Source organism: Trachemys scripta, chromosome 6, assembly GCF_013100865.1.
Source record: "Trachemys scripta elegans isolate TJP31775 chromosome 6, CAS_Tse_1.0, whole genome shotgun sequence".
Lineage (NCBI taxonomy): Eukaryota > Metazoa > Chordata > Testudines > Emydidae > Trachemys > Trachemys scripta.
In genome coordinates this window covers 98706999-98730705 of record NC_048303.1, presented here as the reverse complement: position 1 = coordinate 98730705, position 23707 = coordinate 98706999, and the positions used below count along the sequence as shown (strand labels likewise).

Here is a 23707-nt window from a genome sequence, read left to right as displayed (position 1 = left end):
TTTTTTCCTTACATACACGTAGACAATGAGCTTTAAAGCTATGGTTGCCAGGTGTCCAGTTTTTGACCAGAACACCCAGTCAAAAAGGGATCCTGGCGGCTCTGGTCAGCACCACTGACTGGGCCATTAAAAGTCCAGTTGGTTGGGCTGGTAGGCTCCCTACCTCGCTCTATGCGGCTCCCGGAAGCAGCGACATGTCCCTCTGGCTCCTAAGCAGAGGGACAGCCAGGGGGGCTCCGCACACTGCCCCTGCCCTGTGCTCTGGCTCCACAGCTCCCATTGGTCGAGAACCACAGCCAGTGGGAGCTGCAGGGGCGGCGCCTGCAGGCAGAGACAGCACACACCGCACAGAGCTGAGAGGCTGCCCCTATGCCTAGGAGCCAAGGGACATATTGCTTCTGGGGAGCCCCCTGAGGTAAGCACTGCCTGGAGCCCACTCCCAGAATGCCCTCCTGTGCCCCAACCCCTTGCCCCAGCTCTGAGCACCCTCCCTTACCTCTGCCCCTGCCCTGAGCCCGCTCCCAGAGCCCGCAGCCCCTCCAGCACTCCTTCCCATATCCCTGCCCCAGCTTGGAGTCCTCTCTCACACCCAAACTCCCTCCTGGAGCCCGCACTCTGCACACCTCCCCCCACACCCAAACTTCCTGCCCCAGCCCAGTGCCCCATCCTGCACCCTGAGCCCTTCATTTCTGACCCCACCCCAGAACCTGCACCCGTGGCCCAGAGCCCATACCCCCTCCCAAACCACAAATCCCTGCCTCAGGTCAGAGTCCCCTCCCACACTTTGAACCCCTCAGCTCCACCCCTCCAGCCCAGAGCCCCCTCCTGCACTCATAACCCCTCATTTCTGACCCCAGACCAGAGCCCTACCCCACAGCTGGAGCCCTCACCCCCTCCTGCACCCCAACCCCCTGTCCCAGCCCGGTGAAAATGAGCGAGTGTATGAGGATGGGGGAGAATGAGTGACGGGGGTCTTGGGACAGCGGCGGGGCCTCAGTGAAGGAGTGGAGCAGGGGGCGGGGCAATGGTGTTCGGTTTTTTGTAATTAGAAAGTTGGCAACCCTATTTAAAGCCAATTAATGGGTGCATCTGAACTAGAAAATTAGGTTAAGGTTAAGTCAGTCTTTGTTGACTGACCCCAGCTAAACTAACTTTTTGCCAGTGTAGGCACTTTATAACACCTTTTCACTTTAGCAGGTCAAGGTGTATTTGAGTTAACGCAGCCTGATCTAAGCTTGGGCTTGTCTACATTACAAGAGTGATTCAAAGTGTATCAGCAGTTAACCCCTTCTGTGGATTCCAATCTCAGGTATTATTTTTTCTGATGAAATTATTGGGGTCATAGCTTTACATCTTTTGCTACAGTAAAAATAGCTGCGTAAGTAATTATGTTTGTCCTGGCACTAGTGGTAAACAGGTCTAAGGAATAGATTGCAGACATTCTGCAGAAATGTGGAATATACACGCAGCAGGAGTTAATGGTACTTATAAGTAATTCAAATTATTCTCAGATATAGCAAGACTTTCCTTCTTTCTGCCCTTGAAGATCTCAATTAAGTGGAGATTTGAAACACAACTCAGTCTGTTCTCCAATATAGACATCTTAGTTTGCAGAACTTCAGATTTCTTAATTAAGAACATGGAGATGCCATCCTGCTTCAAGATCTGCATCCTGAATCTCTCTGTCTTGCAGTGTTGTTCTCTGTTATATGCAGCTTACTTGTTCTCTGGTATGTTAAAATTATCTGCTCAAGACCCAGCCTTCTATGAATTGGAGCCTGCAGACTTCCCTTCCAGATCCCTCACAGTGGGCTAGATTATATGGATCCATCCTATTTATTCTGTATGCCACTTTTTCCATACAGGATAAAACAGAACCTCTTTGTAAGTGAGGGAAAAGGGATATAACTTAACTTTCCTCCCATCTTCCTCTCTGTCTCTTCAGTCACCAAGAAAACTCAAAACAGAAAAAAACATGAACAAAGATTAAAAACAAAACTGAGAAAGCTGAACGATACTTGAAAGTATATTTGACTATATGGAGTTCAGAAAACTAGCCATCATTCTGCATGGAACTTCAACCCTTTTATATTATATTTTTACTGTGGGGAAATGTTCATTATATTCTGCTATCTCAAGATGTATTTTGGTAGCTATGCTAATGCTAAGAGGGCATTTACTCTAAGCCACTTATTTACCATACTTACTACAAACCATTATGGTCTGTCTTGTAAATCTGTCTTGGGAGAATTTTGGTACAGAAGTATAGTGTTGCCATTAGAGTCCTTATGTGAATCCATACAAATCCTTCATTGTTTTTGTGATTTTTAGTCCTGGCAGAACTGTTCCAAAGGAAATACCAAAAGTGTCATGTTAATCCAAACAGGATTTTCAGTTTGCTTTTAATTCTTATCTTGTTTTCATATTGGTTTCTGGGTTTGACATTCTCTTATGAACCTTTGTATCACTGGTATGAGGCATCAGAACACAAGTCAGTATGAAATAAACTGATCCCAGGTAGCATGATGTGGACCATATTTTATTAATATTTTTCTAGGAAACAAGTTAAGCATGCAAAGTACTGCTCTGTCTTCTGTGGGATTACTACAATATAGGGTATTGTTTCACAGCTAATATTGGTATCATGGCTATGCTGTAGAATAAGTGATACTCTAGACCTCAGGCTTCCTGACTAACTTGTTGTGGATATTCACCCACAAAAGCTTATGTTCCAATAGTCTGTTAGTCTATAAGGTGCCACAGGACTCTTTCTCGCTTTGTATTTCAAAGGCTTTTATGCATGTTTAATGTGACAGCTAATACTATATGGAGGGCTACAGCACAAAATTTCATGTCAACAGCAAAGAAGCAATATATACCCTAAAAAAAAATCCAGTTGGTTGATACAGGAAGACATTTGTTATATACTGTTGTTCTTTCAGTCTTTGCTGCCTTGTTCTGTCTTGGAGTTCAACACACAACATAAATAACATATCTGGTCATTGCATGTGATCTGCCATTGGACATGAGTGTGGCTTAATTATGTGCTAAATTGAAGCTACTTTCAGAGTACTGTCCCTGTTATGGTTTACTGGAGCTGTAGAGCTTAAATGATTCATAGGAAAGTCAACATGAATAGTGTACTTTGCTGCACTTATTAGTTTTGTACTTTTCCTGAACTACAGGACTTGAGCAGACTCCACAATATATATTTGTTTTATTTAATTTGTTTCTCCACATGATAAATCAAGATGCCTCATTTCCTAAATGACCAGCACATAAAAAAGTTATACCTCTTCAAATCCTAGAAGATTTCTCTGTCTTTGTGAACACTGAAGTAGTATTGGTCTTTCTAATTCTTGAGAATGGTGTTTCTGAAAATGGGGATAGAGGGGTGTCATTTTCACTCAATATATAGTGAGATTACTTTTCAGTAGCTGTCAACATTAGTTACCATAAAAACGTATTCCTGGATATGCCTGTTCCTAAAATGGACTTAATAGGCATTCCTAAAAGCTTCATCTTTACAGATTCAAAATTGTTCTTTAAAGTGTTTTCACAATCACTGAAATAACTGCTTAATTCAGCAATTACTTCTGAAAAAAACAAATACTACACTTACCTAACAGACGTGAACCACGTTCTCTGTGTGTGCGCGCATTGGAGAGAGCTGGACATCAAGAATTTTTGGGTTCAGTGGAGCACTGCCAGTTTTCTCATTTTTATGCCATCACTTGCAGCCTTCAAAGCATGTTCTCTGTTTATCTTATTTGTAAAGTGCTATATCCACTGCACAACGAAAAATAAATGTGTGCATTTAGCTCTGATAAAATTACATAGCAATAATACTTTTCACTCCTAGAGTGTCTTCCATCTGAAGAGCTCAAATTGCTTTACAAACATTGGCTAAACTGTGAAACACACCTGTGAGGCAGGTAAGTATTACTTCATTTTACAGTTGGGAAAAACTGAAGCATGGAAAGGTTGATTTGCTCAACCTCTCAAATGAGACAGAACCCAGGTGTCTCCTAATTCCCAGACCTGTCCTATAACCCACGAGATCATCCTTCCTCTTTTAACTGTAAAATTATATGCAAATTAGGTGCAGTCTTCAGGCTCTTGGCAAGTTATCAACACAGGCCAGGTTTGCACTACTGACTTTAGTCCTTTAATTGTGAAAGCTGTTTTCTAGCTCTTATTAGGAAAAGATCAGATAACTCTGTTTTCATAGCCCAAAACTTTCATAAAACTCTTCCTTCATTGGATTGAACATCGGATGAAAAAAAAAAACACCTGTCCTGAATTTCTGGAAGTAGATTTGAAAGTACCACGACAGTTATTGGCAAACTATTTAGGAACTGGTTTTCTTTCCCTGTAGGTACAAAACCATACCTAGAGCTGGCTGTGAATCAGAACCAAGGAAACATTCATGGCCTTCTTATTTAGAAAGTCTGCATTATATGCTTTATGAAAGCTGTATGCTCACATTTTAAATCAACCTAAATACTACACCTTTCTCATTGTTTACTCTCAGACATGGAGGCATAACATAAAAGTTTTATAAGCAGGAGTTTGAGATGCATCTATTAGCTGAACAGATGCCATTTAAAATCTATTTTTAATTAATTTGGTAACTAATAGTGCCTTACAAATCTAAATCTGAAATCTGTTTTAAAACCATCATGCATAATTTTAAGTTTATAAGTGGTCATGTATTCAGTGAAACTACTCACATACTTAAAGTTCAACATAAGCTTAACAACCTTGTTGAATCCGGGCCTAAATGTTTTTGGAGTGACGTATAAAAAGTTTCCAAAGCCAATCTTCCAAACAATTCCCCTAAGATATTTAACAATCTATTGATTTGATAAATTGCGTTAATAATCTCATGTCTAGTAATACAACGGCTGGTCTAAATATATTTTTTAATACACTGAATTCTTGTTCTTATTGGTTTTTTTTCTTGTAACCATCAAGAGACATATGTGATAAGGGCAAAAAAAAAATTCATTTTCACTTTGATTATGAAACAGTAAATTTGAGAGTGATGAAAAGAAAAATGAAAATAGCGCTTTGGAATTAGTAATATCATTCCAGTGTAAAGAAATGTATTGTAAGATAATGTCATCATATTGTCTCCCAAGTTACAAAAATCTTGTTTGGGTCCTGGCTATCAGATAGGGATTCTGCGATTCTAGCACTTTCTCAGATGTCGGTTGAATTTGTGCTCGTTGGTATCTGTATGTAACATTTCTCCTTTCAAACTGGCTTTACTTTAAGATCCATATTTAAGGCCTCAGATAAAACTTTTCCTAGTTATGCTCTTGTTTTTTCTTGAGAAATACCTTGGACTGTTATGTCAGGGATCCTAGAAGCAGCCTTTCCTGGTCTTCCACAAAGACTGCTGTGAGGGGAAATCCAATCCCTTGTGCTCTGGATCCTCTGGGGTATGTTAAGCTTCTGGAGCCTCAGCAGGCTGCAGAACTGGTTCTGCCATTGGCCACTCTGGCACATTGCCAGGGCATTAACTGTCTACTACCACTTCTTGGAAATGGGGCTCCTCAGCCCACCTGCCATAGGACTGGTACCAGCGCTGACCCCTGAGATACCTCAGTTACTTAAACAGACTCCTGTGCCAGAACTCTGTGCCAAAGGTGTGAAGATTCTGGTTTCAGTAACTCTTTCAGGGGGTGCAGCGGTTGTGAAGCAATAAACACTCATATCCTTTGCACAGACTAACACTTTTATGATCTTATACTTAATCATGTAAAGCGCAGGAGAGTACAGATCATACAGAACTATAAATGCTAATCACGTGTGACATACCAGGGTATAATCCAGACTAATGAGCAGCTATGTCACCCCTGCCCTGCAACCTTAGGTACCTTACAATGCCTTGCTGAAGTGGTTTCCCCCAGGCTGCTCACAAACAGCCTTCCAGCATGCAAGCCACACCCTGAGTGTCTGTGTGTAGCTGCAGCCTGCCAGCCACACTTGGGTTACACTCTGGCTCTCACCAGCTTTGGTTATACTTCAGGGCCCACACACTGCCAGTTTGAGAGTCTTTCCCAAGAAATGTATGTCCTGTACATTCTAGTCCTCTCCTGCACAATACAAGTTATTATGCCATCTTACTATTACAAATAGTTATTCAGATACTTCAGTTTAAATACATTTGATTAGATAAAACAAGTGTATTAACTACAAAGAGATTTTAAGTGAGTACAAGTAATGAGGCATAAAAGTCAGAAATGGTTACAAGAAAAATGAAGGTACAATGCTACTCGTGTCTTACTTAACAAACTATATTAAATTTAAAGCAAAGGATAGCTCAGTGGTTTGAGCATTGGCCTGCTAAACCCAGGGTTGTGAGTTCAATCCTTGAGGGGGCCACTTAGGGATCTGGGGAAAAAATCAGTACTTGGTCCTGCTAGTGAAGGCATGGGGCTGGAGTTGCTGACCTTTCAAGGTCCCTTCCAGTTCTAGGAGATAGGATATCACCATTAATTTATTTATTTACTGACCAAACTTAGGTCACAATCCCTCCCCTAGTGCAACAGCTACTTCCTTGGTCCATTAGGCGTAGTGAATCGATGGGTAGAGAGAGAGGGGAGGTCCTTTGAGTGTCTGTCCCTTCTTATTGTAGTCCTGTCTCCTCTTTGAGAAGCATTTCCAGCTGGGAACAAGGCAACAGGCAGTCTGTGTGGAAGGGAACTCCATGCTGTTTCTTTGCTATGATGTAGATTTTTGCCCCTCTTTCCTGCCAAAGAATAGCCACTTAGCAGGTAATGGTCCATCAGCCTTGTTTACACCTGGTTACAATGTCAGTTTATGCTTTGTCTCTGTGGGCCTGGTTTGGCCACTCCCCAGACTTTTCTGAAAAACATACTTTTAGTCATGATCTGAGCTTAAGTTTATAATTTCACATTTTCCATGATAATAGTGATCAGCAAATTGAGTTTTTAAACGATATCTTACAAGGCATACTTGTATAAAGATTATTACAGTAGTGTGTAGGATGTGAACACAGGGGTGTATTCTATCAGAGCATGCCCCCGCCTAAGTTTGCCCACCACTCCAAGACATTCTTTGGGCTGTGGTATGAGTCCCATGGGTTGCCCAGAGTCCATGAAGCCATCTGGTCTCAGGAAAGTGGGCAGAACTCCCCTGCCCCATGAGGCTGCTACATAGTGGGAACCTCTCCCTCCTGGAACTCTTTACCCAGCCTGTATGAGAGAGTTTGTTCTCTCTTGCCCTATGCTTTCTCTTCCTGCCTGGCTCCTGTTTCGGTGTTTCTTAATTTAAATCCCTCCTGGTCACATGACCTCTTTCTTTCTACTCATAGTAAGTTTCCACTGTTCCTACCTTCCCCACTCCCTTCAGAGGAATCAGCTGCTAAACTTATTTTCTAAAGAGGCTGCTCACCCATTGTCCTGAGATGTTTGCACCCGAATAGGTTCAGTAGGTCCAGAGAAGCATTCTATTGTATTGTCAGGGCTTGTCAGCAATGGTGGATCCACATACATATAGGCACTCCTAATACGGCAGTTTTTCATAATACACCTTCACAACATCATTCTGAATTTACAAGTTGTACTGACACGGCCCCAATTCATCACAACATACATTTCAGAATCTAACTTAATTCTCAGGAATTTCTGTCTTTCTTTCTGCAGACATTAGATTGGGTCAGGATCCTTTTTGTTAAAGTGTTATCCCCCTCATTGGCTTGTTTTCAGTGATTTCTAATCTCTTTTCAGAAGCATTGACCTTTGAATCCAGGTGCCCTATCCTGCAAGTTGATGGAAGTTTTCAACTTCCATTTGCATTCACTTGGGTTGAGGGGTGCTTGTCACCTTGCCACACTCCCTTTCCCCCCGAGTTAATTAACTACATTGACGTTTTCCAGGTTATTTTCTATTCCTTACATGGCACAGAAGCCTGCAGTTTATTCTATTTAGTTAACAATGTTGCCAAATCACAATATTTGGTGTTTCTCTGAAAGCCACAGTGGTCAGAATCAAGTGATTGCATGAAAACCTCTTACCTTTTTTTTTTAATTAAAGTTTCCAGCCCTGTTGGTTGCAGAGGAAAGTTTTTTGAAAAGGTGAAGCAAGTGCATCCTAAGAACTCAGAAGCCAGAAAGCATATGCTCTTCTTCCTCATCCCTCAAATTTATTATTTAAAAGAAATCCCATGATTTTTAAGCCAATCTCAGAGTTTTGGAAGGCTTGACTCTCATGATTTTTGAAAGCTTGCAGTTGAAAATACTGTTGGTACTGTTTCATAAAGCAGAGTTAGTGTTGTTTTTCAGGGTTCTGGCCTGCTCTCTATTGCATTGAAGCAAGTTGGTTCTGTACTGGGGTGTGGCTCAAAAAAACTTTTTTATGCTTATTTTGCCATGATACTTTAGGTTTTTGAAAGATTTTATGCCCCAGCAGTATTTGCTCCCCTTCTGTCTGTTCAGCAAAGGTCTCAAGATTTGGTTGGCTTTAGTGATTTAAAAGCATTCTGTTGTGCGGAGCTCCGATGGAGTGTGGCTGCTCCTGCTCACAGCCTCCTGCACTCCCACATTCAGCTTGATTTTAAGCTAACTAAAACAAATTAAGTAGGGTAATTGTGACACATCTTGCAGTTTGCTGGTTCATGTGCACCAGTATGATGATCTCTTCCTGCTGGTCCAGGGAGCTCTGGAAACCATAAGTTCTTTTTTGCCTTCCCTCCATAAAGATACCACATTTCAAACAGCTGCATTATGTGGAGAGATGTTATTTACCATTGTTATATGATGTTGCTTAATGTATTGTGAGACTGTTATTAAGTGAAGTCTTAACATGCTTGCCATATTTATAATGTGTCCTGTATTAATTCCTGTTCCAGCATAGATCGGCAGAAAAGTGCTGAAACGAATATTGTGAAATGCAAGTTGAGACTTCCAGTGTTAATGATGCATTCATTTCCCTTGCAGGTCGTTTGTATTCGCTCTACGTGGAACGCACTCTCACCAAAGTTGAGCTGTGACACCCGTCCACTCATGTTAAAAACACTGAACGAATTGTTCGCCCTGGTTCCTTCATTAACAGTGAATACAAATGAGTATGAGGTATGTGTCCCAGGTTTAAAGTGTATTTCTTCTCTTAATGGCAGCTTTAAATGTGTCTGCTCATTTAGGGATGTTCCAAGTCACAATAATTAGCTGTATCTTTACATTTAAATAGCACTTTGTTTTCAAAGGGCTTTAGAAGCATTAGCTAATCCTGTGAGGTAGGTAAGTACATACCTGCTAACTTCCCACCACTGCAGTGCTGGACAGATGCTCCCTTCCCTCAGAATCCTGGACACGTAGTCAAGGATGTTCTCTTTGTGGTAGAAATAAAGTTTTGGGGCTTTTTTGAAGTAATATTTTCAATTGCTCCCTCCTCCCCCTTTTTCCCAAGGTGACCAATGAATGAATGTGGGGATGGCAGCCATTTCCCTCTGGTAATTGAGTGACACAAGGGGTGGTTTTGTCTTAAGGCTGTCACAGATTTAGGAATGAATGAAGCGTAGGGCTTTTGTCTAGATGCATGTGTGCCTCTCTGCTCATCCTGATTTTTGTGACAGGGCGTGGAGAAGAACAGGATAGCCATAGAGATCCACTGAGAATTGAATATGGGGTGTAGTATCAACAGCACTTGGATACAAATGTGATAGGTGCCCTAGAAATACCTCAGATAGATCAGTATGTTGATGATATACAGTTGTGTACCTCTTGCTCTACAAACCTTGTTAGCTCAGTCTACCCCAAAACAGTGCTTTGGTTCTGCCACTGAGCTGTATCCTCTCCACAGCCCTGGGAAAACAGATGTTTCAGTAGTGGGTGTAGCTTGTCTATAAGAGATGGCTCTCATTTCCTTCGTAGAAGCATAATTCCCAGGCAGGTTGCCAGATTAAGCGTTTTGGCATTTTATTTTCAACCACTCAGCAGTGTATGGAAAGCCACCTGTGCTTTTGTAACTACTCAGCCCTATTAACAAAGCTTTTATCAGATCTTTTCCTTTGCTTCTATTTCTTTCCAAATGCAGAAGTTCCACCATTATGCCTTATATTTGCAAGTTACTGTCCTGTTGCTGTTGTGATCTCTAGACAACAGAACTCTCATCCCTTTGATATCTGTTTAATTCTTTCTCTTCTGACTTTTCTTTTTCATAGGTGTTGTTTTATTTTAACCACTGTTAGCCATTTCATAGAGAACCTTTCCACTTTTTCTCCTACTTTGGAGTATCCACTGTGTTTGGCTTTGGTTTTGAGGTTGGAGGGTGGTATTTTTTTTAATTGTACTATTACTTTCATTGTGTTTGATCATGTTTTTTTTTTCTTGTATTAACTTTTACATCCCATCAAAACAAGTCTGAGTGCACTTTGAGCCATTTAATAGGCTAATACAGGGTGGGCAAACTACGGCCCTGGGGCCGCATCTGGTCCTTCAGATGTTTTAATCCAGCCCTCAGGCTCCCACAGGGTAGCGGGGTCTGGAGCTTGCCTTGCCCCGGTGCTCCAGCCAGGGAGCGGGGTCGGGGGCTTTGCCCCGCTCTGCGCAGGCTGTGGCTCTGCACGGTTCCCAGAAGCAGCGGCATGTCCCCCCTCCGGCTCCTACATGTAGGGGCAGCCAGGGGGCTCCATATGCTGCCCCTGCCCCAAGCATCGCCCCCTCAGCTGAGGCCAATGGGAGCTGTGGGGGCAGCGCCTGTGGATGGGGCAGCGCGCAGAGCTGCCTGGCTGTGTCTCCGTGTAGGAGCAGGACAGGGGACATGCTTGAGGTAAGCACCACCCGGAGCCTGGACCCTGACCACCTCCTGTGCTCCAACCCCCGCCCCAGCCCTGATCCCCCTCTAAACCCATCAGTCCCAGCCCAGAGAACCCTCCTGCACCCCAACCCCTCATACCCAGCCACACCCCAGAGCCTGCACCCCCAGCAGGAGCCCTCACCCTCTCCCGCACCTCAGCCTCCAATTTTGTGAGCATTCATGGCCTGCCATACAATTTCTATACCCAGATGTGGCCCTCGAGCCAAAAAGTTTGCCCTCCCTTGGGCTAATAAATCAAAGGATAGGTGTGAAAATCCACCCTGAGTATCCTGCAGTGACATTTTTTGCTAAACTATTTTTGCTTGTGCACAGACTCCCTTTTTCTGTTTGCTCTTCCATGTAGACAGACTTTAAAAGATGAGCCCCCATCCTGCAAATTCAGGCATTGACTTCACAAGACTACATGCATTCTTAAAGTTAAGCACATACATAAGTGTTTGCAGGACTGGAGCCTTGGTTTGTATTTTTATAGAATAGTTTTTACCACCTAAACTATTATAAAGATGGAGCTAATCTAAGGCTACGTCTTCACTCCCCGCTTGAATCGGCGGGTAGAAATCGACAATCGATCCCCGAATCGACGCTTGTACTCCACCAGCGCAGGTAGGAGTAAGCACCGTCGACGGGGGAGCCGCGGAGATCAATTTGCCGCCATCCTCTCAGCGGGGTAAGTCGGCTCGGATACGTTGAATTCAGCTACGCTATTCGCGTAGCTGAATTTGTGTATCTTAAATCGATCCCACTCCTTCCACCCTTCAAACCCCCCCCACACCCCCCCCGTAGTGAAGACGTAGCCTAAGCTATAGTATCTAGGTATTTTTACTGCAGCCATCTCCATGGTATCTAAGTGCCTCACTGTAAAAAATCCATAATGGTCAATGTACAGTACATTTTCAATTGCTGATAACTTCTGATAACTCCTTGCTTCAGTTTTGTCCATATTACATAATGAAATAGAAACTGAATAGACCCATGTGCCTATCTATAACTAAATATTTTTTTAATTTTATAGAAATTTAAAGCTCAAGTTGTCAGTTCACTTTGGAGCCACACTCAGAGCAAGGTAAGTGAGGTGCCAGGAAAATGTTAATTAAGGTGGTCAGTGAGATAGGTTAAGGATTCCCCTGGTCCCTCTTTGAAGATATTGGTATCAGTGTCTATTTATTTATTTATTTATTGCAATATTTTCTTGCCTGTCAGTGCTTAGTTTTCTCTCTCTTTCACTGAGCTTGGTGTTTGTGAAGGGAGGTAGACAGACAACCGTGGAGACAAATTTTTTCTGCTTCTCCTCAGAGCCAGGACAGTGCAGTCAAAACTGGTTGAAGCTTCCCACATTGCCTGCATTTCCCCTATATGTCTTAGCCTTGGCCTGGTTGGGTGCACTGTTAGGGTGAGAGGGTTTCCATTAATAATAGACTTCTTTGTTGAGACTACCAACGAGGGTGTCGATTTTGATAATGGATTTCTCCCCAATTGTGCTTTATTGTGTACAGAAAATAACTGATTGAGTATATGCTTCACAGGAGACTTCATTACATATAACAAAGACATTCATAAAAGAGTTCAGCATTCAACTGTTAGCGGATAAACTCCCTTAGCTTAGGGGATAACCAAATGAGTTCTGTCTCCACTATGCAGCAATAATGCCTTCTATGCTTGTGATATTTTTTCCTAGGATTCCATTGTAGCAATTTCAGCATATAAATCTCTGTCAGAATTTGGTTCTGAAGAACACACCATCCTTCATCTTCCTGAACAGGTAGACATTTTGTACTTTAAAGAGTGAGAGTATGTGCCACTTCCTTAGAAATGAAATGGAAAAGGAAAGAGCAAAACCACATGAAAGGAGGGGAATACTTGCTCGCTAGCCCAGATGAACTAACAAACAGCAGAATCAGAAGCAAAATGACCCACCTTAGGGATGTAGCTGGTTGTCTCTCCTCAATAAAAGGGACAGTTAACAGAGAGTGCTGGGATAAGCTCCTGAGAGAGGGAGAATGCTAACTGAACAGTTCAGTGATGCCTTTGTGATCAGAGAGAAGGCAACTTTTATTACTTCATTAATTAGTAAGTGGGGCTTCACAGGTGAGAGCGGGTCCTTGATTTGTATCTTTTGTTATTCTGAGAGTGTTTGGGACCAGGCTTTGAATTATAGGGAAGTAGTTAGAGACACAGACTCGGTTGAAAGTTGTATCTCAAAGTAATAATCCCTGAGCTCATGCTTAATACCTCAGTTTGAGACAAACTTGCCCATTTAGGTAGTAAGTGTTTGTTTTGAATCAAGATAAAATCTTGTCTACCTGTGTTCCATATACTTTTAAGGTACTTTTCCTCCTTTTGTGGGGAGGCAGGTGGAAAGAAAATTATTGTTTCATGGCTTTATGTATATGTAAAGGACTGTTTCCTCTTATATTTTACCCTGCAAAATTCCTGACTCAATACATGTACACACTGGAAGAGTACATGGAGACTCTCATGTAAGGTAATCTACATGTAGGCAGTAATGGGTAATCACTGTTACTTTATGGTTCTGGTAAATACTTCCGTATGTTTCGATTTCCTACAATATTACATAATTGGCTCCATATGGTGCTATGGCTGTACATCATGAAAATGTAATAAACAGATTTTTTAAGAGAGACCATACTTTATGGAAACTTGTGAAGAAATGTCCAGTGAATACCTGATGAAGAGCTCTGTGTAAACTCAAAAGCTTGTCTCTCTCACAAGCAGAAGTTTGTCCAATAAGAGATATTACCTCACCCACCTTGTCTCAGGGGTAGTCTACACTACTGCACTACGTCGGCGCAGCTGCCCGGTGAAGACATGCTATACCGATGGGAGAGCACTCTTCTGTTGGCATAATTACTCCACCTCATTGAGAGGCAGTAGCCTTGTAGTCAGGAGAGCGTCTCCTGCAGACATAGCGTGGTCTGGACACTGCTTTAAGTTAATGTAATTTGTCACTCGGGGGGGGTGTCATTTTCACACCCCTTAGCAACGTAACTTACATCAACTTAAGCGGTAGTGTAGACAAGCCCTTAGTGAAAACCTACAAATGAAAAGGGAAGGCATTTTGTCACAAGAGAAGAAGATACAAATTAAGGACAAATCTCTAAATGCTAGTGCAATAATAAATAAATTTCTGTGTGCTGGCACTTAGGCAATATCCTGGTAATTGAACCTGGTATAATGTCCCATCAGAAAATGTAGAAGATGAGTAGGTTTGTTTATTTAAAGACTTAATCAGTTAGAAACATGTTGCAGATTTTAGTCTAATGAAAAGAAGAAAAAACACTTCTGTTCCTATTAGAAATGTGCTTTATAGGTTGAATATCAATACAAACATAAACTATTTTCTTTTCCTGAATTGTTACAGAGGGGTCAGACTAAGTCAAATCCAAGGCCCAGTAGTACTACAAGTATTGCCATTCAGTCCACAAATGCCTTGATTATTTTTACCAATAATGATATCTTGGAATTTATATGGCTCACTGCTTTTATAAGCCTATTGTGATCTACATACACTCTTCAGCCTGGTAGAAGAAAGACGTTCAGTTGATCAGTTTCAACTCAATTCATTAAACTGGAGGGCGTTCCTTACTGAAATAATGATCCTTATCTTTGTCACACTGGACCTTGAAACTAAACGTGGATTAAGAGGCAATGTTTATTTCTATTTTTATTTTTTTTGTTTTGTTTTATTGCTGCCTTTGTCATCCTTCAGGCAAGACCAGAAGTTGGTCCATCAGAAGAGATGGACATAAATGAAGAGGAGGAGAAGGAGGTGGACCTTTCTGTTCCTGGCTCTTCATATATCAAACTGTTGTCTCTAACTCATCCTTCTGTTTTGCCAGGTAGAGCACTTTCATAAGTGGAAGCTTCTATACAGCTTTAGAATCTGAGTGACTCCACATGGGTATAGAGTTCTACCTATATGAAGACACATGTGGGATTGAGACCTTATTTTATCTTCCATAAAAATTATATCCTAAAACACTTCACCAATTTGAAGAATAGTGACATTAAGAGCTCCTGGCAGTGAATAAAGATGTTTTCAAGGATGTTACTTAAGAATTCTTCTTATAAATGCTATTCATTTTTTCTCTTTTCTGTAGTTATATAATTGGTTACAAGTTACTGTATTTCAAATAGTTGTTCGCTGATTATGATATAGGCCTAACATAGAGAACTGAAGGACAGCATTTTAAGGCAATTCTGAATTTTGAATGAAAGTAAAACAGCAGGAAATACCAAGTTACAGGATTTATAAATGTATTTGCTTCATGTAAGTTATACTCTTTGCTATTTTTTCCAGGTAATGTATTTGTGAAGAGGGTGCATAGTGCTCTGAATAACTTAAAATCACATCATTAAGTAAACAATATTAAGACATTATGCAGTATAAAACATAGTTAATTAATGAAGGTGTGAATATGAAAAATAAGAGTAACAAAAAGCATTAGTGAGACTTAAATAGGTATAACGCATGGGTTCTCAAACTGGGGGTTAGGACCCCTTAGGGGGTCGTGAGGTTATTACATGGGGGGTTGCGAGCTGTCAGCCTCCACCCCAAGCCCCGCTTTGCCTCCAGCATTTATAATGGTGTTAAATATATAAAAAAGTGTTTTTAATTTATAAGGGGGGTTGCACTCAGAGACTTGCTGTGTGAAAGGGATCACCAGTACAAAAGTTTGAGAATCACTGGTATAAAGAGAGACTCCCATGGCTGACAGGTTCATTTTGATACCTGAACAACTGATTCATCTTAAAGATAACATTTATTTTTAAAATGTTCACTTAATTATAGTTTTAATGCTAACTATCCACTAAAGTCAGCAATGCAACAGTTGCAGGACTGTAACCTCCTCAGGACAGGAACTCTCTCTTTTTATGTATTTGTACAGTTTCTAGCACAGTATATGAATGTGGTCCCTAGATGCTACCATAGTATAAATAATAATACATCTCTATGTAATATTTCTTTTATGGGAACTTCTCCCACTTGCATCTGGGGAAGGAGACCATCTTCTGGTCCTCAGGTCCTTTCATTAGGAAGCTTGGATTGACTGGGACCTGTGTGGACTCTCAAGGAGGTATCAGACTGGAGGATATATGCTGCTTCCATGTGGGGAAGCACTTTCTATACTCTGAATGTAAGGCAATAGTCCGCTTAGGAAACTTTACAGGGAAACACCAAGTAAGCCATTTAAACTAATGAGAGCAGTGCTTGCTGTCAAAGACACAAAGCTGGGCAAGTGCACCCAGAGTGACGTTGTTTAGCTTAACAGGAGGCTAGGAAAACTGTAAATAAAAATTTGTAGAAAAGGGCTCTTTGTAGAATCAGGGCTATTGGCATGGATGAACAACTCTAGTGATGGACTAAGATATTAGGTGCCCAAAGCAATGATAGAGATCTCTCAGAGACCACTAAATCTTGTTTACAGGTGAGGCTGTGGAACCTGGTCTAATTGAACAGCTGTTAGATGTTACCAAGATCATTCACAGTTTCCTTGCTGCTGGCTAAGATGGCAACCCATGGGAAGGTATAGGCCAGCAGTCCCTATTTTCCCTGATGTCCTTGCTAATGGTACCATGTTGACTGGAGCTTCCAGAGGATGGCTGAGACATCTTTCTCCTTGGGCTTCTCTGGATGATTCCCTTAACTCAGAACTTTCTCTTCTCACCTTCCCCTCCCCACTCTTCGTGGGGGAAACTCTTTCCTAGCCTCCATATTCCACTTCTGGAAGAGATGAATTCTTATTTCTATGGTAACTGGAGCTAAAATCCAGAGTTCCAATCAAAAGCCAGTTTTTCTCCTGGAATTCTTGTTGAATGTGGGATTGTCTTTCCATGAGCCTTCCTCTACTCTGGAGGGCAAAACTGTCTTCACTCACAAACAAATCCATCGAGGTTACCTCAGTTACACAGCTGAAAGGAAAAATACTAATAAACCCATAGACTTTCTGCAACAGAAGCATACCACACTTACTATTTACTCTCTTAGCATCTACATTTGTGTGAGCCAAAGGAAACAGAAATTGGGAAAGCTTCTCTTCTCTGAGCTCCTTAGGAGCCCAGCCACACTGTCAATTTCAACTGCTAAGCTGTATTATCTCTGTACTCCTATTGCAGACAGAAAGAGAGCCAGCAGTGGGAGTAGAGAGAGTAGAGTCTGCACACACAAAGCATCCATGTTTTCAGTAAACCAGTTTAATCCTTGATTGTTGTTTGGTGAGTGTCATATGCAGTCTAGAAACTTGTACCTTTTTTAAAAAAAAAAGTTCATCCCATGCAACACAATGTGATGTATGTACATTTTAAAGGACACCAATTGAATCCATTTTTTTCTTATTCAATGGTAGATGTATATACAGAAGATAGGTCAGTATTTTGGTTCATAATACATTCAGTAGTCGTTGCCTGTTTTTCTTCAGATTTGTACCAGCCCTTAAAGTATGATTCATTATCATTTGCTTCAGAATCTGGTGGTCTTTCATGAAGTTTAGCTAGGTTTCCCTGTTTGGTTTATGCCTGGCATTCTGGATCATTAGGTTGCATTTATTTGCCATTGTGATTAGAAATAGCAAACTCATTGATAGGCATTTTGAAAGCAACAAGTTCTTTGTTATAATCAGTTTAAAAAAACACTTGGATTTAAAGAAATCTATGGGGGGACATTGTCCATGGCTACATAGTCTAATCATTATTACAGACACCCAGTTGCCTAGGTACACATTCATCTGTTTAAAAAAAAAAAAAAGGCTCTCTTTTATGACATTTTGCAGTCTTTTTCTCATGTTTATACTGTTAATAAAATAAATAAGAAATGGAAAAGAAGGAAATCCTGCTAAAATAATGGGTACTGACTGAAAATGACCAAAGTAAGGAAGTTCCAGGATAAGATGTGTCTTTCCATTAACTTGTTCCAAGGTACCTCAGGTATTGCCAGGATCTCAGAAGAGTAGGTAAATGCTCTTTCAACCCATATGTGCTCTAATTCTTAGGAAACCAGCATTGCATCTGGTTTGAGAACTTATACGCCAGAGTTTCAAGAGTAATGTGAAACAGTTGTTATAAATCCTTTAAAACTTGGTCATATAATGAAAGCACTAACAGACTCTTAAATCTATCAGCATTGCCAGGTGCTGGTCTAATGTTGGCTTCATGTTGGGATGCAGTAACACTGCACACATCAACCATAAGGGCTACTTTAATCTAACTTCATAACCAAGCAATAGCATTACTTTACTTCTTTACACTGTTGAACCCAGATAAAATATAAAAAGCCCAAGTATGAGAGCATACCATCATATAAACAGTACCTACAACTGTGTTCAGAGAAATTATAGTACCAGTTGTTTATTTTTTAATGGTGAAAAAGCCTATAAGAAAAAATCTCATTTGCAAGGAACATTTTATTTACATTGACAAATGTAAATGTCAGTTTAGTTTCTGACTGTCCCAGTTTGTGACTGTGTCCTTTGCGAAACAAACAAAGAACACATTGATCAACAGCACTGAGAATGGTTCAGGCTATTTTTCTTCTGAGTCTGAGCATCTGACATCACTTATTCAGAGCTTCCTGAGCTGCAGTTTGAGTGGAGGTGAACATAGAGTCAGGAAGACTTGCCAGGAGTTCTAAATCCCTAACCTTGGAGCTTTCAGCTGAACGTGTAGTTGCTAGTTTAGTTAAGCATAACTGCCCTGAAGCTGTGGTTTTGGGTTTGTTGGGATTTTTTGGCCTCTCTTCAGCCCCTGACCTTTTTCTTCCACCCACTTCCTCCAGCATTTGAAGAGTTTGTGGCGTCACTTGTGAAACAGGAGATGGCCAACATGCCCCGCGGAGTGTATCATTCTGCCCTGAGAGGAGGGGCCACACGCTCGGATCAAGGAAAGACCGTAGCAGGAGTTCCCAACTTCATGCTGAAAATGTATGAGAGGAACAAGCAGCCAGGCCTGAAGCCTGGCCTTGCAGGTGAGCCTCTCCTGTCATTGGTCACATCACTCCCTTGACTAATGTTTCAGAATGTATGGTAGTTTTCTCTGAATGTGGTGTTGTCCTTGATTCAGAAAAGCTTGTCAGGACATACTTAAGTCAAAACTTTTTCAGGACAGCATTTTAGCACATGATTAAAGTTGACCATGTGCTTACATATTGTCCTGAATAGCGATGTTTTCCTGAATGAAGATCGTAGAGTGCATCAGTTTAAGCAACAATCATGTACTCTATAACACTGATGTTTCCTTTGCCCTTCTCCCTGCCTCTTCCTCAAAGTCTGAACTCATTCTCTAAGTGATGAGTCTTACTACCCAGCAGCACTGGAAGCATGAATCATTAAGTGACTCCAGAATGATCTTCCCCACTGGTCAGTGTCACTCTCATTTTAAAATGTAACTTTAGAAACATTATATGATCTTTCTTAAAATTTGCATTCAGCTATTGTGCATGAAACTTTTTTTGCTCTATTTAGCAGTATTTTATGTTGATGCATTTATATGGTTTTTTTTTTTTAAGCTGGCATGTTGTTATGTTATGACCTTCCAATCCACATGGGCAAAGATGGCAAACCTATCAGTCGTTTTCTGGCTAGCAGAGGGCGCAATTTCCAACAGATGTTAATAGCTCTCATTCATGAGGTAAGCATTCTCGGCTTTTCTTCCCTTTTCAGAAATGTTGTGCTGCTTTCTCCTCCCTGCTCCCCACAGAGTCACATTTGCTTATTTTAATTAGGAAATACTAGCTACAAGCTATGTGATGTTTTAATGCACCATAATTAACTAAAGTTGCTGTGAGGGACAATTAACGTGAATAGAACGTGTAAATACATTTAATAAAATGCTCTCTTTGCTGAAATGCTCCCTCTGAAAATCGTTGGCGTAAATGGAAACTGACATTCTCCTTTTGCCCCTCCTCCTCTCAGCAGTGGTGCCTAATCAGGCTATAGTGCTCTAGTATTTTGGTGTGTCTGAACAACAATTATGGGATTCCACCATAGGGAGTGACCGCCACCTCCTCGTTAGGGTAGTAATAACACAGCATATCTTTTAATTGTTTCCAAGTCCCTGGAATATTATGCTGATGTGGCTGATCCTATGCAGTGAACTTTGGTAAACTGGAGTTGTAACGTCTAAATTTGTGTGGTTTTGGAAAAGGTACAAGAAATGAACATCCAGTTAATCATTACAGAAAATAAGAAAGAGCTTGTTATCAAATCTTACAGGGAGTTTAGAATTATGGCATTACAGTTGATACGAAAACTGATCTTTGGAAACTGCAGAGACTGGGGAAACAAATAAGTAGCTAGACAGGAGCTTGGGAAATGAATGTTGGTTTCCCATTTTTCATATCAGTTTGAGCATTTACTAGCACAAGTAGACATGTTAGTCTCTTTCAGAGTTCATAAAAGAAAGAAGAGTTAATATGATCAATTTTCATTACCGGGGAGCCTTCTTATGTGCATCTTAGGGTGAAGATTCTCTTCACAGGTCATAAATGAGAATGTCAGAATTATACAAGTCTGTTCTGTCATGTGTTAGACAAGCAGGAGAGCATACATGATTATAAAAACATGTTTTGTAAAAAATCTAAGTCTGGGCCCAGAGTAGCTCCTCTAGAAATAACAACATAGTGATAGATGTACATTTTAAAAGTGCCTTCAGAACAATGCCAAAAACTATTTCTTTATTCATGCAACAACAAAATAAATGTTCAGAAGACAGAACTGCCATGCTTGTTCCCTCTGTCCCTTGTACTGGGGTACAAGTAGCCCATTTTTCCTCATAAAAAATAACGAAGTTATAATTATAGGTGTAGTTGGTAGTGACACCTATAGTTAAGGTTGATCAACACGCTCTGTTATAAGCACATGTTTTCAGTTGTTTATAACTTTGTCAAATTTCATCTCTTTGGGCTGAAATTTTCATGCCAGGGGTCTGCGTCAGGCTGATCTTTTTTAAAGTTTCAGCTCAAATTGTTTCTAAAGAATGAGATTAGGAATTAGGAAAAAAAATTTGCTCATATTTTCAAGAATGCTTAAACTCATTTGTTGAGCAGTTTTAGCTCCTCCATGTTTGAAGGCAGGACTTGCAATTTGGCCGAGGGTGTTGTCAATTTGGTCAGGGATGTGCCATAAAAAATTGACAAAGTTTTAAGGCTCCAAAGAATCTCAGTTCACACATGATTCATAGAAACCTGCTAGTTGGCAGCTAATTTCTCCAAAGAATCCACCTTCACTGAGCATGCCCCAGCCCGAGTTGCAGGGGCAGAACAATATTTTGCCTGCAGTTGCTCCTCTTGGCAGTCAGAGCTGGCTGTGGCATCAGGCACAGGACCTGAGAGTAAGGAGTCTGTCTCCATTGCCCTCAGTGGTCCCCCTTCTGGTCACAGGCAATGTAGAGGAGGAGGAAGCCTGACTGAAATGCAGAGGTCTGGGGAGTTTTGTGGGAGGGTAGAGATTGGGTCAAAGTCTGTGCAGAATAGATTGGGATCTGAGGGGGCAGGGAGGAATAGTAGGACTCGGCGCCACGGGATGAAACTGGGACTGGGTAGGTGTAGAAGTTGGTATCAGGAGCCAGTGAAGGTAGTAAGTGAAGATAGATTGGACAAAGAACTGTTTATATAGGCATGGGGAGATTGGGACTGGGTGGGCAAGATGACCAGGCTGAGAAGCCTGAGAGTGAGGAGAGGGAAGGGGGTCCAAGGAAGGGAGACAGAGAGTTGGAATGGGAGTCAAGTTGGGGGGAAACAGGGATTCTGACAAGGAGCCCAGAGGGAGAGATTGGGACTGGGATGAGGAACCCAGGATACACTTGGAGATTGGGGCTGGGAAGAGGATCTGGGAGACAAATCTGGGACAAGTACGGCCAGAAGGGGTCAAGCTTGGCGAGAAAAGGGGCAGAAGGCTCTGTGCCCACTTGAGAACACTCCAGAACCTGGAATTAAACCCAAGATTTCTGAGTGTCTGTATTCCTTTGCTGTCAGCAAATATCTGTGAAATCCACTGATAAAATTACTTTCAGCATACTCTAGTGGCTGGTTCACGTAGACGACGACCTACAGCTGCTATCAGTTACTTCAGGGTTGCCCAACCTACGGCCCACGGGCAATACGCGACCCACCAGAGCATTTCGGAAGGCCCGCGGCCTGCTTCAACACAGTATACTAATGGCCGATTCATTAGTGTTTTGTTGTCATGTTTACATCATTTTAGTTTACACAAGTGTGTAAATAAAGAATAGTGTACATAGAAACAACATGTCTAAATACATACAAAACAAGCTGAACTTAAAATATAAATCATTAGTGGTGACTTTAAATCTTATTAAAATAAGTAGAATGTATTTGGCCCATACAAGGTTGTGCTTAGGTTTACGTGGCCCTCCGTGTAATAAGGTTGGTCACCACTGAGATACTCCATTAGCTCAAGTGTCAGACGTCTGTTCAGTGGATCTAACTGTTCCAACCCTGATGATGACCCATGTGGGTGTCAGTGTGATGTCACATGATAAATTTTTTTTTTTCAGTTTGTTTTATTAAAAAACCTTACGAAATCATCCATAAAAAGTACTTTAAAAGAACATTAAGGTTGAAAAATCAAGCACTCAGAAGTTAGGAAATGCCTAATTAAGGTTCTTCTTCGAGTGCTGTCCCTGTGGGTTCTCCACTTCAGGTGTTGGTGCGTCCCACCATTGCTGATCGGAGATTTATGGTAGCAGTGACTGCGCGGGTCGCCTCACAGTGCCACGTGTAGCACACGTATGACCCAAGCCCTCCAGTTCCTTCTCAACTGTCCTTGGCTGAAGACGGAGCTCTGGGGCAGTGTTAGCACTCTTCCCTAAAACAGTTAGAAAAATAGTTTAATTAGATAGTTAGTCAGATAGAAAGTTATAGTTAGTGTTAGTGTTACTTTATTAAAAAAAAAAGTGTTATTTCATTAGCTACTTCCCCTCAGGGGACGGTTACCCGTTAAGATGCCTAGTTCTCCAGGCTTCAAACCCTGCGGCTCCTGCCGCGAAGCTATGCCCTTTTCAGACGGGCACTCATTGTGTGTATGCTGTCTGGGTGAGGGGCATATCTCCCAGAAATGCCTCCACTGCAGCAATTTGAAAGCCAGAGCCTGATGCAACAGGGATCTACGGCTGAAAATGATTTAATTGAGAAATCCCTCCAACTAGTGTCAGACAAGCAGACTGCCTCTCTAGGCACTCCTCCAAATGGGAAAGGAGACGGACCCTCTGAAAGACCAAAAAAGACTTCTCTCCTCAGAGAGCACCGCGAAAACAAAGATGGTCTCCTGCCAGATCACTACCCCCCCGATGCTGACATATGCTCAGGTGAGCATCTATGACACTCCGAGCACTTCCGGCACTGCTGAGGTCCGAGCGAAGGAGACAGACGAGGCATAGACAAAGACATGCCTCCTCCACAGCATTGAGTTCACTGGAATGGGACTCAGCACCAAGCGCCTCCTCAGGTGCCATGCCTCCGCTCTCAGCACTGACAGCGCAGTCAGCATGGGTGGACAAAAACAAGTCGGCACCGGCTGCACCAACTAAACAGTCACAGTGTCGGTCAGCACCGATGCCGACACTGGCGAGAGCTGACCCTGCGGCACCCGACAGTCCGGACATTGGCACCGACACAGTCTCTGCTCCGCCAGAAAGGTTTGATGATATCGTTGACACCGCACTCCCTGATATTTGGTACCATGGGCTCTCCAACAGACTATGGAGGAGATCCCAACAGCTCTCATGACATTGCACAATCTTCCAGCAAAGACGAGGAGGACATGTCGGAGCAAAACACCTTCTCACCACACCACTCCTCACCGAAAGCACACAGCACACCGTGGAACCAT

At 41.8% G+C, this 23707-nt stretch overlaps 1 protein-coding gene across 1 annotated transcript in view; it reads left to right on the top strand.

Annotated features, from left to right (window-relative positions):
* The window catches only part of FOCAD (focadhesin), a 194394-nt gene that overhangs the window by 109734 nt on the left and 60953 nt on the right, over nucleotides 1-23707 (top strand). The window contains exons 16-21 of the mRNA XM_034774465.1: nucleotides 8969-9103; nucleotides 11860-11910; nucleotides 12523-12606; nucleotides 14575-14704; nucleotides 18637-18825; nucleotides 19366-19487. Of these exons, the coding sequence (XP_034630356.1) occupies nucleotides 8969-9103; nucleotides 11860-11910; nucleotides 12523-12606; nucleotides 14575-14704; nucleotides 18637-18825; nucleotides 19366-19487 (711 nt within the window). The remainder of the gene's footprint in view (nucleotides 1-8968; nucleotides 9104-11859; nucleotides 11911-12522; nucleotides 12607-14574; nucleotides 14705-18636; nucleotides 18826-19365; nucleotides 19488-23707) is intronic.